Source organism: Athene noctua, chromosome 7, assembly GCF_965140245.1.
Source record: "Athene noctua chromosome 7, bAthNoc1.hap1.1, whole genome shotgun sequence".
In the NCBI taxonomy this organism is placed as follows: domain Eukaryota; kingdom Metazoa; phylum Chordata; class Aves; order Strigiformes; family Strigidae; genus Athene; species Athene noctua.
The window spans coordinates 22,027,737-22,044,231 of NC_134043.1; the positions used below are offsets into that span (position 1 = coordinate 22,027,737).

General features: G+C 39.4%; 1 protein-coding gene across 4 annotated transcripts in view; it reads left to right on the forward strand.

Annotated features, from left to right (window-relative positions):
* Window positions 1-16,495, forward strand: part of CERS6 (ceramide synthase 6) — a 128,884-nt gene that overhangs the window by 41,018 nt on the left and 71,371 nt on the right. For all 4 annotated transcript variants that reach the window (XM_074910679.1, XM_074910680.1, XM_074910681.1 and 1 more), the window contains one exon: window positions 1,431-1,561. In XM_074910679.1, coding sequence (XP_074766780.1) covers window positions 1,431-1,561 — 131 coding nt within the window. The remainder of the gene's footprint in view (window positions 1-1,430; window positions 1,562-16,495) is intronic.

A 16,495-nucleotide genomic window follows, 5' to 3' on the forward strand; every position in this document is an offset into this window, starting at 1 on the left:
CAGACTCAGCTGGAGGAAGAAGAGGATTTTTGTTTGGTTTCTTTTTACATTTTTCCTTTCAGAATCTGCTAGTCTGACACAGGGCCTGAGTGTGAAGTGATCTAACTAATGCCCTGTGAGTCATGGTAGGAGCTGGCACACATGGCTCCCAGTACCCAAGTGCACAGAGATGAGTGGGAAGAGCTCCAAAGGAAAGTATCTGCTTTCCTGCAAGAGTTTGGTAGGGCTGTCTAGTAGCTGCTCTCAAAGAAACTGTCTAATTTAGCTAGCCGCCTTTTTTAAGTGTCATGTGCAGCAGTCCTCTCTAGTCAAATTCCCAAGAGCTGCATCAATCATTTAGTTTTTCTAAAGTTACAGAAAATGGCTTTTCTTAACCTTCCATTGAGAAACCAGTGGCTACTTTGGTTGATTAAAAAACTCTTTTTTTGAGATGGATGTGCGCAAATACCTCACTCTTGTCCTTTCCCTTCCCCTTCGTTCTTGCCTTTTTCTGGAGGCTGATAGATGTAACTTCAGCCTGATGAAAGCTTTGCTGTTTTACCTCTTGCAACATTTATAAAAGTCTTAATTATGACAGCTCTTGCATCTCATTCAATGTATGTAACTGGCTTGCAGAAATAAAGCTAAAGCTCCAGAAAACAGATTGTCCAAAAGCTTTTCCAATTTCTTTAAAAAAGAATGTGATCAGGAGAAATATATAAATAGCCCTCATGCAGTATTGTACATGTAGAATACTGCTCTTCTCCATATAGTAGTCAAATTAAGGACAGACTCATCTTCTTTTGCCCTACCTCTGCACTGATTTGCAGCTGCTCTAATGGAATGAGAGTTCCACATTTGCTGCTTTTGGAGAATAATTTTGTGTAGCTAATTTTACAGAAAAAAATTCTCTCTCCCTGTTGTCAAGGTGATTTCCCTACTGAAGTTGTCACTTTGTTTAATGACCTCATTTTTAAACATTAACATGCACAAACATGGGAATAGATCTTCTTTCTATGTCAGTCAAACAATCTTCACTACTGCAGCAGATCCTGATTCAGGAGGATGGGACAGGCATAGCATGTGGCAGGCAGGGAGTTGTTTGTAAGCCCCACTGTTCAAGAAATTCATGGCATTCTATCTCTACTTACTATCACTTTACAAGTTTCAATTAAGTTTTCATCCTGTTGTCCCCTTTAAGTTTCTTATTAGTAATAACCTGCATGCAACATTACAGCATATGTCCTTCTATATTAATAATAGTCTCTGTAAATGTATTTTGATATGATCTGCCAGAAGAGATTTCTGTGAAAGTAATTCTAATTCTGTGTATCCATGTGTCTAACAAGCAGCCTCTAAGACACTGAGAGGCAGTTACAGTGGCTCTAAATTTAAAGTGAAGTTACTGCAGTTGGTCAAATAAATAATTTTTATCCTTATCTCTAATGTAGCATCCAGATGAGAAGAGGCTGGAGGGCCTCTCCAAGCAGCTGGACTGGGACGTACGCAGCATTCAACGTTGGTTTCGACAAAGACGCAATCAGGAAAAGCCCAGCACTCTTACAAAGTTCTGTGAGAGCATGTAAGGATGAACATTCTCTTCTTGAGTCTTATTTAGTCTTTGTCCTTACCAGTTTTCCTCCTTGTTTTTCACAGGTATTTCTGTAGAGGGGTAGAAAATGATACGAATTGTAGAATATAACTTCTTGAATAAGAAAAAACAATCTTCTTCCTACTGAAGTAGTCAGATTGTACTTTTCGTGTACTTTCAATAGCGAAAAGCTTTCAGAAATCATGTGATTGTGATTCTGTACTGTCAGGGCGCCAGCCTGATCCTTTGAGACAAATCACCTGGTGTTAGGGTGGGAAGCTGTCTTCACAACACAAATTTTAGCTATACAAACCGAGAGAGATCTGAGGTAGAGGAGTAAAGATAAAAGCCAGTTGAGTTGTTAAACTCCTTTTTTGTTTTTTCTCATCCCAGTCTTGTCCCCTTTACTAGTTCATTTCCTTGGATGCACTGAACTCTGAGAAGCTGAAGGCTTCTATGCTTTCTTTAGGAAGTTATTTTTCACTTGCCAGGGTTTACTTCTAAGGAATATTTCCCAGCACCCAGCTGCTCTTCAAACTGATAATTTACGTAAAGGTCGTTTTTCTAATTAGACTCCATTGTTTCTAGTATCTGAATTACATTTCCACGCCAGCTGGATGGAACATATTAATGCTTAATCTGCATTGAAAGATCATGGAAAATTAAACCTACTTAAAATGTTGATGTGTTTTTCTTAAATGAGGACTGATAGACATTGAATTCATAACAAAATACAAAGAACACCACAAGTTTATTTGAAGGACTCATTAATTCCAAGATATACCCCTCTGGCATTGCTGGATGTTGTTCCTTTGATGTGGAAGGTCATGCATTTAAGGCAAATTTTGCATGCTCCAAATCAAGAGACTTGGCAAATATTGCTGAGGCTATAAACAAGTATTGGTTTTATTACACACTGTTGGTCAAGCAGTTATGTTACTGTTGGCTTAAAACTCTAGTTACACTTTTTGTTAGCTGGAAAAGAAGTGTTAGGTGGAAATATCAGCAGAAATAGAGAAAGCCTATCTAAGTTAGAAAGCAAGTCTTAGTTAATCTTGTTTCCTAAAGTTTCTCTTTTTTTTATTCTTAAATTATTTCTTTAAGAAATTGCAAGTAAAGAAATCAAAAATCCACTACAGATCATCCAGAGAGAGAGGAGATTATGTGTGTGTGTGTGTATACATATAAAAACCCCCAACTTTTGGAATATACTGTTGTATCAGTCATGCAGATTTCCTAAATGTATTTCATACTTTTTCCTTTTGTAGGTTTACTAAGTATTTTCCTTAAACTTTATTTTCCTGTTCAGAATATGGTCCTGAATAAATAATGTATTAAGGCATTTTTTTCTAAAGCCAAACCATAGATGGAGTGTTAATTCAAATAGCAACTGATACTTTCAACTAAGGACTGAATAGGTGAGAAATCAGAAGAGTTACTGTTCAGCATATTGCCTCTCTAGCTCAGAGAATTAGAGTCCTTTATTTTAGAAGAAGAAGGATGAATTGTCTGAAGATGATTGCCCTTTAATAAACCGAGGAACTTAACTGTCAGAATGCTTAAGTCCTTTCCTTGGTATTTACAGCCAAAATCCACCCGACTTAATATTTAATAAAGCCGGGCGGGGTAAGATTATGGATAAACCTAGTCATCCTGTTGCCAGCAGCTGGTGGTTTTAGGGTTGCTAATTTCTGAGATCAGTGAAGAACAACCTTTTTTCTGTGAGGGTTCTAGCTCTTAATGTATACATTTGTCTGCTTAACTTGTAGGAAAGGCTGTAAAATCTTGGAAGAAAAGTAAAACTGTATTACTGCTAGAGCTAGCGTATTTGGGTGATATGTTTAGCTGCTTCTGTAAGTCAGGTCAAAGACTTAACTCTCTTATGTTGGTGCCAGCAGATTTGGGCTGACCTAGAGGTAGAAAGAACTTAAACATACCATGAATACAGGCACAGATAGGAAAGTTATGGGTGCTGAACTTGCTCCTTCGTGGCATACATTATGGAAAAAGCATACAAATGAGAGCTATGAATGCAAACTGGAAGGTAAGGTCAAGCTGTAATGAATGCCATTAACTTACACTGGCAGAATTAAGGGACAGCTTCATTTAGAGAGTGCCACTGGGCATTACTGCAATATGTGTACTTAACAGTGATGGTAATATCCAAAAATTAGCAAGGTGGTGTAAATATAAAAAGTGAATAGTTCAGGTTCTCTCTGCTTGTGGTTTGCAGAAGGTGCAGTGGGAGTTGCCTCTCCATACGTACATGCTGCTGTGAGAATGTGGTGTTATCTAACTGACCATGTGTGCATTGCCCTGATAGCATTTCCAGTGGTGCAGTGTGTGCCACCAGCTGTCTTGTCACACATGCTGGATGGAGTTGTTGGCAGTCAGAATAGCACAGAGAAGCCAAGGATACCCTTTTTTCCCCTCAGTATGGGTGTTAAACAGTTATCTAGTTAAATCTATCCATCAGGGCACTAAGTGAGGTTCTTCAGTATGTTTGGAGCAAAGAAATCCTTCTGTATGAGGTCTATTGCCTTTTAACAGCTATTGAATTAATGGGGTGGCTTTTTGCATGAAGAGTACATGTATGGCAGGTGCTTTGGAGCTCCAGGCTGCATAAAGCACATGTTCCCTTGACAGTTGTGGGAAGTCTTCAGTAACTGGGGTGCCAGTGGAGAATTTCATAGCCCTGACAGAGAACAAAATGTGCCCTTATGTAATAAGCAGGCACAGAGAAAGCAAAATGACAGTGATCACCACCTACACTTTCAACTGTTGAGCTGCTGTTGTCCTTCCAGAGAAGACTTCAGTTTTGCTGGCAACTGCATTGATTGACTGTGACTTGGGAAGAAAAGTGACAGAACCCGCAGCAAATGTGGAGCTGCTTAAAAAGAGCTCCAGCTCTTTTTACATGGAGACGATTCAGTTTACTGCTAGAAGTGTTCCTTGGGCCCAGAGTGGCTTTTCCATGATGCAAAGGAGAAGGCAGCTGTGACAGAAGGGCTGTAGGCCATTTCTGACTGCCTTATATTTCTTGCTAAATGAGTAGTGTGGGTACTATCTAAGGTGGAGGAGTGTCAATAGGACAAGGGCTGAGTGAAACTCAATGATAAACATGCTTGGCTGGGCTGAATGACACCCAGGATCCAGGCCCAAACAGATTAAAACAGTAACTTAATCATTAGGTCCTTCTTGTTCCAGATTATTCACTTGATCTACCCCTTCCCTTCTTTTTCTTTTCAAGCAACTTCAATTCTAGTCCTAGAGTACACAGAAACTCCAAAACCTACACATTTTTTGTTTTCAAAATGGAACAATTCCTTTGCTGCCAGCCTCTGTCAGATATCCTGGGCATTAGCAGTTGGTGGCTATATGAAGAAACAGGCAATAATAAAATCTCTTGTCTCTAGACACTGTTTGTGCCACAGCATTGTAGTAAAAATAAATTACTTCTCAGGGATTTTTAACCAGAAATCACCCTGCAGAGTTTTGTGTATCAGCCTGAAAGAGAAGGCACCATTTGATTGTCAGAGCTGTGGAGACCACTAATGGTGAGACTTCAGTGGCATCATGTCCCTGCTTAAAATTTCAGATGTTATGGTGGTAAGTACCTATATAAAATATGAAATAAATAATTTCACCAAGTGAGGATTCATGATCCAGTATTAGTCAGAAAGACAGTAATAAATGGGGTGCTGAGAATTATTTTGCTAGCAAGTCAATGAATTGTTTCTCAAGGATTTGGTGATTCTGACATGAAACTTCGAGTTAACAGCAGAGTGTTTGTAGTTACTAGGAAAGACATCCACGTAGTATAACCTCAAATTGTAATGCTCAGGCACTTATCTTACTACATTAGCTGCAGGGGAGAGTCTGTCCATAGCTTTTCTTCCCCCTTGTGGGAATTCAGGCAGTTTTGCTCCTTTCCTCAACTTGGAAGATGCAAGGTGAATAAAAGAGAAAAAAAAGTGGTGAATTGAGTGTGCAAAGTGGACTTTTTCTACTGCCACTTTATGCCTTTCTCTCTGTCCCCATGCCACAGTCTATCATCAAGAAAAGACAAGCTTTCTCCTGAACAAGAGTAGGATAAGGACCTTGTGCTCAGCACTTTAAGTATGCAGCACATGAGGAAACACAGAAAGTGGATTACCTTGAATCTTTTCTGAAGCTTGTGAGGTTTCTGTGTTATTCATGGAGAGTATCTGCAGTACTTTACAAGGCTGGAAGTTGTTTCTGCAGAGGACTATCAATCTATTTATAGGCAGGTGATATAAATTGGATTAAATACTCTAATGGCTCTGCTGGAGCATAGTTCTAGCACAGAAATGTAATTTTAAAAAAAATTTTAAAAGAAAAAAAAAAGGGGCCTGACCATAAATAAGTTCCCAAAAAGGTCTTAAGGAAGAATGTTACATCTGAGTATAGTGGCATGGGAATTCCAGGTGTGGAATACCCCCCATGGTAGTGGGGAAAGGTCTCCAAGGTATGCTGGGGATGGCTGGGAGGATGTAACTCTTAGAAGACCATGAATGGTGACTTTGCTGATTGCCAAACACAATACAGGATCCAACAATGTCTTTATTAATGTCTGATGTGTCAGAAAGCCAATGCAATGGTGAATCCCAAACCAGTTCCAGTTTTTTCCCAGTTTCAGTGTATTGCACTGCTGCTTACACTACCAGTGCATAGGCATGTCTGCTTTTCTCTTTGACTAAATAGTATAGAAAGAGCAAACATCCTGTCCTCCTCCCTTGTTGACCAGAGCAAAGGGAAAGAACTTGTGATGCCCTAAGTTATTAGACTGGAACTTTGGAATGTCATCAGGCTTATGACTTGCCTGTCCTAGTAAGCAAGCTGTTTATTGGAGACATTTACATAGTTTCCAAGGTGTGGCTGGTAGAAACATATGGCCAAGAGAGTTTTTTGAGTTTATACAGCAGTCTGCATGTGAAAACATGGAAATGTGCAAACTGAAGAACCAAAGATTTTTATTTTTTTTTTCTCCTCATTCTTCCCTAGAATAAGCTTGGATACTAAAGTATTTGTAAGTGGGGTTTTGATGTAGGGAAGAGATGAATCTCTGTCTCATCTCTGAGCCAGAACATACTCTTTCTCCTAAGGAACTGAAATTGTGTTTATGCACATTGCTTTTGGGGAGATTTTATCTATCCATAAGCATATATATATGTGTGTGCACGTGTATGTGTATAGATAGAGACAGAGATATACAGAATATTTTTTTTGCTTGTCATGCACATTTGTGTGAAAATTTTATGAGCAGTTTGCAACTTCTTGGCCATATTGCTTTTCTCAACTAGCAGAGTAATTCTCTTCTACAAAATTGTACTGAAAAATAGCTATGCAAGGGAAAGAAATTGAGACAGCTGCTTGGTTGTTGAAAATCTGAACTGTGCTGATACAAATCTTAACAAAGTGCACAAAATGATTCATCAGTCTGTGCTTTGTGTGTAACAGTAAAGCACTAGAAAGTAAATAGGCATCAAAAAGCTTCTAGCTCTGAATTTTTAATAGCCTCAGGCCCTCTTAAGTCAGCTTCTAAAACACTGCTAAATATAATGATCTTTGAGATGCAAGCAAAAATATGTGGTAGATGGTATTATGGGACCATTTAATTCTGATTTGTGAATACAGGTTTTCCAGTGCCTCAGTGCTACATGCAACGGAGGCTCAACCAGTGTTTCACAACCAGAAAAGAGAACAAGGGCATGGGTCTGTAAAGCTGTGCTATGTGCTCTGGGGTGGGTGTGAGAGTTACTGTTCAATGGCCATAGAATTACCAAAAACCTCCCTCATTTTCCTTTGCTTTTTTCAGCCGGACAGGAATGGCTGTTCCTCCTTGCTCTCTCGCAGGTATGAGGCATAACCTCTCCTCTGCTGCCCTGGTCTGTTCAGGAGATCTGGTAACTCAACCAGCTGCTTGATGGAAAGGAAACTGCATACCTAACTGGTGTGCTGATAAAAAAAGTTAGAGGTTCTCTTGATATGATAATTCTTGATTTTTTTTTTTTTTTTAACTGGGCAGATACTTAGTTCTGCCTCTCCTCCTTGTAACATCCTCCAGTGGGCTGTGTCCTGCTGTGGGCAGTGTGCTGCATCTGGGTGCTCCTGGGACAGGTGCTTCTGTTGACAGATGATCTTGGGACAGCAGTCTTGCCTGAAAGAGAAAGCATCAAGGAAAATTCAAAATTTCTGGAAGTCACTGTGAAATAACAGCAAACTCTGCAATGAGGCATAGTACTGGAAGCCTCTAAGCAATTATTATGGTTTCTTTTTTTCTGGAACACTTTGTAGTGAAACAGTTAATAGGAATGATAAGTATTTACATAGGTGAAAAAAAGTGAGTAATTTGCATATTTATCGTGCTGATTCTTAACTTCCTTACTTCTTTTTGGTATTTCAGTTAGCTTTCTGTGACCTTGAGTGAAATATTATCAATGCTTCACAGAAACCATTACGATATTGGAGCAGCTACTTCACATTTCTGTTAGTGGTGTCTGAACACAGTATTGTGCGATACCATTGAGGAGTAGGAAGTGTATATTTGTCTATGCCTCTCTGTGTCTGGATGTAGATTTTTGGCTTTGTGTTTGTTTATTTTTTTCCTTGATCCCTGTTATGGCCTTGAAGCAAAGGGAGTTGGACAGGAAGAATAAGACGAGAAGTATTCCTTCAAACACAATTGCTAGGTTTATAACCTTCTTCGGCTCAGGTCAGGCAACAAGGTGGTTTCCCCAAAGCTGCTAACTCAAAAAATCCCCTCAAAACACCACCATGTTAAAACAGACCCGTAAAGGGAAAGATGGGGAAGTTGGTCAGCTGCTGTGATTGACCCAGTTTCTCTGAGTGCCAGTGTCAAGCTGAGAAGTTGCCCAAGCTAACTTCTTTTAATTTATGGTAGCATGAAGTAGAGGCTAGACAGTGTGAACACAGATTTTTCTTTAAACCCACTCAGCAAAGTTTAGCACTTTGCAGAATAAATTTTGAGGCATCCTACTTTGAAGAAATTTTTCAGTGTTACCGTTTGCTGCTGCTATCTGTATGCTGTGCCAAGCTTATTATATCAAGAGGAAAGAGGAGCAACTGCCACATGATCTGTCTTTGTAAAGCAGTGTACCCTTTTCCGATTAATTATCTGAGAAACTACTCTTAGTGTAAATCTTCAGGGATGGCAGGATTTTTTTGTTGTTGGAACCAACAATTATATTTTTTTTTTAATTATAACGCATACACACAGAGCCCCCATCCACAGTTTTGACTTTTTTTTTCCATCTGAAGTCCTTATTTTTACTAGTTGCACTTGAAAAAACAGTAAAATTTGAGTCTGACAGCCTTCATCAGAAGACCACTTTAATGGTGTTTTCTGAAGATCTTCACTGATTACTTTATTTATTTATTTATTTGTTTATTCTTTACTGAATGTCATATAACTAAGTAATGTGTATCTTTCCATTAAAAGATAAGGGAACTTCATGTCAATGAATCCTGATAGCAGTATGTCATAAAACAGCTGGTGAAAGTAAATTGGTGGCTCTTAAATAGCCATAAATTGCCTGTAGAGCAAGAAGTGTGTTCTTGTTTGGTTTGGTCTTTAACCACTAGAAGAAGGGAGTCATAAACCTGCTGTGTAATTTCTAAGGTAGAAATGCTAGAGAAGGAACAACTAATAACAAAAATGGATTCTTGGTATTATCAAACTTCTGAGGTTCTGTTATTGTTTTCATTATCTTAAATGTCTCTCTAAAAACAGCAGCTCGAAGATCTCAGCTCTCATTTACGTGCGAAAAAATGTCTAAAAAAGTCACCTTTGCCTTCACAATGGAACCAAAGCTGGAAAAAAAGGGTCACTGTCATGCTCCATTTTGCCCCAGGTGGTCTCATCTCCCATGGGCTGCACTTCATGAATACTGATTTGCTACTGGACTCCCTTCTGTGGTGATGCTGCTACCTCTTAACAAAAGGGAATGCAGGCAGTATTGAAAGGGTAATTCATTGAAAAGATAATTCACTCCAGGACTTCAGCCAGACGGATGATACGGATATAAAATTCGTCAAATCCCACTCTTCCGGCAGGCATAGTCTTGTTATCCAAGCAGATCTAGTGCCTCTACATTGTGTCGTAGGGCAACCAGCACATGCTTGGTGTCAGGCTATAAAAACACCGTTTCTGGCAAGATGCAATATGTCAGTCTTAGTAATTCAGAAGTGTGGATCCTTCTTGCAGGGACAGAAGAAAAGAAAGGGGGGGGGGGAGACGACAAAAAAACCACAAACTCATTAATCCTTGGGATGTTTCAGAGCTACATTTCATATGAATATAAGGTAGATCTGGGCATGTGCTATCCAGTGTTCCAGCCCTCAGCACTGTACATATGAGCCTATCCAAAGTAGTTGGTCTCTTGCAATCTCAACTCTATGAAATGTCTGGGTAAGGATTCATACATCAGGTGCTAAAGATTTAATGATGATGTTAGTATAAGGCAAGGGGGAACAACAAAGGCTACTTCTTAGACTACTCGGGGAATGCTGTCTTTGAAGGGAATAGAACTGTGACTGGTGAAATCTACAGAGCTGAGTTGCCTGTCACTGTTTCCCATGGTGCTGCTAGACTGGTGTGAGCAGGATAAACTGTTCCATGGCCATTTTAAATTAAAATTTTCATTAAATGTAATGCAAAATTACCGTCTTTGCAGATGCAGATAGCACAGTGACTGTAGATGCTACAAGGATTGTGCAGGAGATCAGAGACAATGGAAGAAGAGAGAGGGTCACCTTAGTACAAGATAAAAACATATGGTAATGATGACTTGTATAAAGAAAATAAATGGAAATAGCAACTGCCTATCTCATTGTGCAAGAATCAGGAGGTATTAACTGAAAAAGAAAAGGAGCATATTAAAAACTGAATAGTGTTTCACACTGAGTGATTAAACAGGATTTAATGTTCTTTCATGGACTTCATTGCTTTTCTGAGGCAATAATTCACCAGTAATTTGTAATTAAAGATTGTTTTATTTATTTAGGCAGCCAGATTATTTGGTATTGTGCTGATAAATAGATTGCATCCATAGTTTGCTTAGAAAACTGTTGTGAAGACTAATCGTAAGTCTTTAACTGTGAAGTGTCAGGCACACTGAAACTGGAGTACAGAGGTAAGGAAGAGCCATGTGAGCAAATGGTGTTTGTGGCATGACAGGCGTAGCAGGGAGTAGGGGCTCAGGTGTTGGCAGAGTCAGATTCGTGAGGCAGCTTGGCGAGGGAGGACATAGGTTTTCAATGAGATGTGAAGGGAGTTGGAGTCTGTGGAATTGTTCCAGAACAGGGAAGATGTGACCTTCGCTGTGTGCAAGAAGAGTTTATTATAGCTGCAGGTAGTAGGGAAGTTGGGGTGAGTCACGGATGCCAAAAAGGATACTCTAATTGAAGTCATCTAGCAAGTGACAACTGAAGTGTAGAGCGTAGCAAATATGGTCTGGCAATTGTTATCTGTAGTAAGCATGTAAAATACTGCGATTTTATCACAAGATGTAAGAGTTACATCTAGACTCTGGGATTGATACATTCAAGGACCTATTGTTCTCTTAAGAGTATTATGTCTAATAACATCACAGAAAAGGAAGAGAGATGTACTTGAATGCAAGGCAAGGCCTCAGTAGAAGGTAGAAGAGGATGAGGCATTTATACTGAGACTCAGTCGGGGAAACGAATGCGGTGCAAAAACGCCTGGAGTCATGTTTGGATATATAAAGCTGACAGAAATCCTGCTCCATTTTACATCAGGGCAAGATGTTACTTCTTGAGAGTAGCACTCAATAGCTCTGTGCATTACTGATTCCTTTGTCTGATACTAGGGTAGGCTGAGTTGGATTTATGTTTCTCTCTAAGCCACATGTGAAGTCAGTGCAAAAAAGTATTGATGAAGCTTTTTATTTAGTGTGAATACAGGTTTTTTTATATGATGTCATTCAGAGCTTGTTCACTGATGGCTTCCCTGCTCCAAGAGAAATCTGAGTCACTTGTCTCCGTCGTCTGAGCGGGACGTGACAGAGGGTAAGACAGTACTCATTGCCTTGAGTTACATAAAATACAATAATTTGGACACATGAATAAGTTAATGGCTGACAAGCTGTCCTAATTTTAAAGTTGTGAGAACACAGTGCAGTGACTGACAGCAATTTTAATTCAGCCCTAACACTGGCTCTCTGATGAATTAGGACGGAACACCTTATACATACCTCCTGTCTAACGCAGAGCTTGCTCAGCACTCACACTTCCAAAGGCAGAATCTGTGCAATCACACCCAACTGCTTTTGGGTTTTTGCCTTTAGCTTCCCCTCTCAGGAGAGCTGTATTAGGCTCTGGATTACTTACATTTCCTTGGTGTCCAGGCTGGATAGGTAGCTTAATTATACATTCTTTTATGATTTTATTATGCACTTCTGTGCAGGCTGCAGTTGCAGCTCTAGTAAGCAACAAGGGTCACCTCCCTGACCTCTGCATCCTTGCCTGTCACAAGGTGGTCATGTAAGCATGCTGGAGTACTGTTACTTGTGGTGGTGGTGAATATGTATGCATCCAAGTTACAGAAGGGAAACTGGGGAGGCATGGGCAGTACTTGTATCCAGTGTGAAAGCTCAGGTTTTCATGTGGTGGAGGGGAGAAGGTGCGGGAAATTGCTGCAGTCATCTGGCCCCTTCTGATGTGGCAGGGTGGGAGGACATGGTATGGTGGAGCAGGGCATGTTGTGCTGTGCGGTGCTCTAAGTGCATCTCTTCTGCTGCCAGCTCTATACGAGTGCTTAGATTAACATTGGCTGAGAGAATGAATGCTTTTCTGCTGAACAGCTGCTCCTATGGCTGTGTTTATACCCTTTATCTAACTCTTACTATCACTATTTCTCAATTTTGAATAGTAAAATGCTGGGTCTGGCTCTGCTCTTGTTGCCCTTCTATCCCACTGAATTAGAAATCTGAAACATCTGGTGAAGGGGAAGGTGGGAGAAGACTTCTTGCTACTCCGTAGTATGCTGCTCAAGAGGTTTCAAATAGTTTGCGGCTGGTATGAAACAGACCCCAGGATTGGACAAGTTTGGCAGTTTCCCTCATGATTCCTTTCCTACCATGTTTGTTATGCTCACATGTGAATCTGGTCTATGATTTCTGTTATCTCTTTTTAAGATGGACCTCAGGAACTCTCTGTGCCCAAACATGGGATTAGGGGGAAATTAAAACATTGGTTAAGTGTCAGGAATTGCCAAGCCCTCTTCCCATGCTATTCTGCTAGAGCAGACAGGCAAAGATGTCCATGCCATGTCCTCAGACTGTGCTTACCATATTTTTAGACTGTGTTGTAACCACTCTTCATTTTGCATCTTAAGAAATTCCCCCTTTCCCTCAAAATGGATTACTTAAAACTTTGAATTCCCTGCCCTTCCTGCCTTCTGTGACACCGTTTTTAATACAATTAATAAATTTAAATTAACTTGTATGCTGGTCCTGCATAGACACCATCACTTAACATTATCATTGCACATTAAGCAAGATTATAATAAATTAACTAGGTTTCCATTCTCTTGTGGTTTGTGTGTGCTCATTATTATTTTATGTTATGGAAATTAAATAATTCTTCCCTAAATTCTAGTTAATGTGAAAACTAGTTGAAAATTACAGTCACAGTGTAACATTTAAGACAACTAAAGACTGCAAAGATTGCAGTAGCTGCTGCTTTCTTGTGTTCCACACACCTTGAATTGTCTAGCTTTTGATTATGGAAGAAACCAACTGCCTTCTTTGGTCAGTCTCAGTTTTAAGTCAAGTTGCCGAACACTGCAGACAAGTGGCTTGAAAGTGAAGGAACATGGAGACAGAGCTGGGATTTTTCAGAAGAGCCATAGGGGATGTACAGCCAAGGAGGCAAGGGCTCAGTCTGAGATGCTACAGACTTCAAGACTATTTTTGATACTTATAGATGGGATTCACAGGGCTTAAAAACTGACTCTTTATGGTTTGGAGAGGACGTTCTGTGAATTCTGCACAGGGTTTTCTCACAGTTTATCTCTTTTGTTCTACTTGATATATTGGGCTTCTCCTTCACCATTTGTTAGTGTTTGTTTGTGATAATGATCTCTGCTAAGTGGTAAATTTCAGGTACTAATATCTCTTGTTCTCTTGTTAAAAATACTTTATTGCTGCCAAAATTTGAGGGCTTTTTAGTGTAAAAGCATAGCATAAAATAGTTATTATCTATTAATAGTGAAGGCTGCATTTACTTCTCAAATCTGTGATGGTGCTTATCAGTTCTTTCTGTGACACTAGATTTAAAAGCTGAGCCAAAGTGGGGAAAGACAGCAAAAACATTTCCTCCCTTTCACAACATTTTCTGCTCTCTTCATTGCTTTTATCCTGTAGGTTTCGTGTTTGCCTTCTTTATATGCCTTCATGGTTGTGCAGTTTTTGCCTTGTACTTTTTACCTCCTTATTGCTTTGTCTTCTCCTAGAAAGTTCTCTTTTCTGTTTCTAAGATGTTCATTTTGTTACCAATCCAAACTATGCTTTTGTTCAACCTGTTATGTATTTGCAGTATGAAAGCAACGTGAGCAATGTTCACTTAGGCTGTAATAACTTTATGAAACGCATTACAAGCAAGTATTTATTCATTAAGAGTTACCATCACATTCAGGATAAATTTTCCATTCTTATGTATGCAAATTTTTGGATCTTTGGTAAATGCAGATATCCACCGAGTTCCACTCTTATTTTCCTTTAGAAAAGGAAGACAAACATGAACAAAATGCTAATTTAAAAGGATACCCTTCTCACTCCCATTTCTGCCGTCTTCAGAGTTGTTAGCTCTTCTGCATGTGTAGCACTAATGAAGGGTGTTTGCCAAATTCACACTGAATCCATACAGTTTTGGTCCAATGGGTGCTCTCCAGGGATGCCTTTTGTAGCAGGTTTTTCTCTTCCACAGGAGACTGCAAACCACACAGACTCAGTAGACCAAAACTACTTGTTATCTTTCCTTATTTCAGTCTCTACCAAAAGAAACAAACTTGAGTATGACCTGTTCTCTACAGATTGCCAGTCACAGTCAACACATATCAAAATACTTTGCCACTACCTTTCAGTGAGTATTAAGGTTTTATTTCATACACAGCAATGAATGAATTGGCTTGTAAGTCCTTACTCCTCTCTTCTCCCTTATATTTATGTTGTTACACACGTTTTATGTTACATTTCATTACCTTTCATTTTATAGATACATGGACTGTATGCATCGCTTCACAGAGACAGAGTTACAAAGGAAAATTAGCTTCCACATTTTTTAATATTTTGCGCTTACAGGCATTTAACTACATGTATTCTGCATTAGTAAGTTGTCCAATATGTACTTTCATGCTTTTTAGAGAAAGCTGAACAGAGTATTTTCTTCAGATGTAAATGTTTTGTAAGCTAAAGGGGCAGCTTGTCATATGGGGTTCTCATTGATTTTTTTTTTTTTTTTTTCTCTTCCATTTTCTTTGCTGAGAGCTGAAAGCTATAAACTAACCTGGGTCAAGATGATGCCTGCCTAATGCTGCATTTGTACAGCTGTCTATCAAAATTGTTTTGTGGAAAGATTTTCCCTGTACCTATGTGGAAACAAATTTTTGATTGGCAGAATAGTTTTTGTGATATTTGGGGCATACATCATATGTATGTCCAGGACAGCAAGGTGGGCATCACTGGAGTATCGTTAGACTCAAAGGAGAAGTGGTGGCCTGTGACTATAGATGGCAGAGGCCTCAGCAAGAACATGTACACAGTGCTGGTGAAGGGAAGAAACTTGCTAGTTCCCCTAATGCTTTTTGGTAGTTGTTAGTGTAGCGACAGGCCTATGGTAACCCAATGTTCTGTATAGCCTCTGTCTTCTCCTACTTCATTGTCTCACCAGGGTGGTTACACAGAGACCTGCTCTGGCAGAACACAGAGCCCAAGCTGCAATGGAGACCCTTCTGGTAACTTCCTCTGTACACTGCATGTTTTGCATTTCATGTGCATCCATGTAATTCCACTCATTCCATTTTACTGATATCATTCATGTGACAAGCCCTTCTGTTTGTATTGACTGGTGACCAGCATTTGCTCATTCAGGGATGCTTTATTTTTCACTCCCTGAAGTTCAAGAAGCTGGCAGATGAAAAAAATGAGAATGTGAGAGTTAAATTTTGTCGTGGATTTCTCCAGAGTAATGCATCAGCTCATGTAGTGCCAATTACTAGCAGGTTAAATTTTCTAGGATCAGGCCTTGAGACAGGCTGAAGTTGTGACTGTCAGGCAGGAAATATTCAGTACAAGGTGCTGCAGAAACTGTGCCTTGAAATATTTAATGTTATCCCTTATATAGGTGGCTATTTAAATACTTTCACACTGATGAGTATAGTTTGTTTAGATGGTGCTTCTTGGTAAATTTGTGTTTCTGGCTTCTTTAGTTTTATTCTTGCTGCATTGATGACTTCTGCACTGAGCACTTTTCCATGAAAAATAGTACAAAAAATTCCCGTTTCTTTGTAGTGTGGTTGGATAGTAGGATAGACTGAAGGATAATATATTAAATCTTTAAAAATAAAATACCAACTTTTATTGTAATGTCTTGTAGTGTTTTTTCTAAAGTTTCAGTGGTGCAACAAATGATGACTGGAAGGTAAAGAAGGGAGAGGAATATAAATGTCTAAGTAAATGTACTTCTTCGGGATGGAAAAAGGAAAATAAAGTTGGACAAGGTGAGGTTTGAATATACTGTTAAAAACTGCTTATCCTCCTATCTCAACTATGACACTACTGCAACTTCTGCTTAGAAGATGGTGAAGTTTATCATCTGAAATGAAAGTACAGAATGTGAAGAAACAGCAAACCCTCCCCA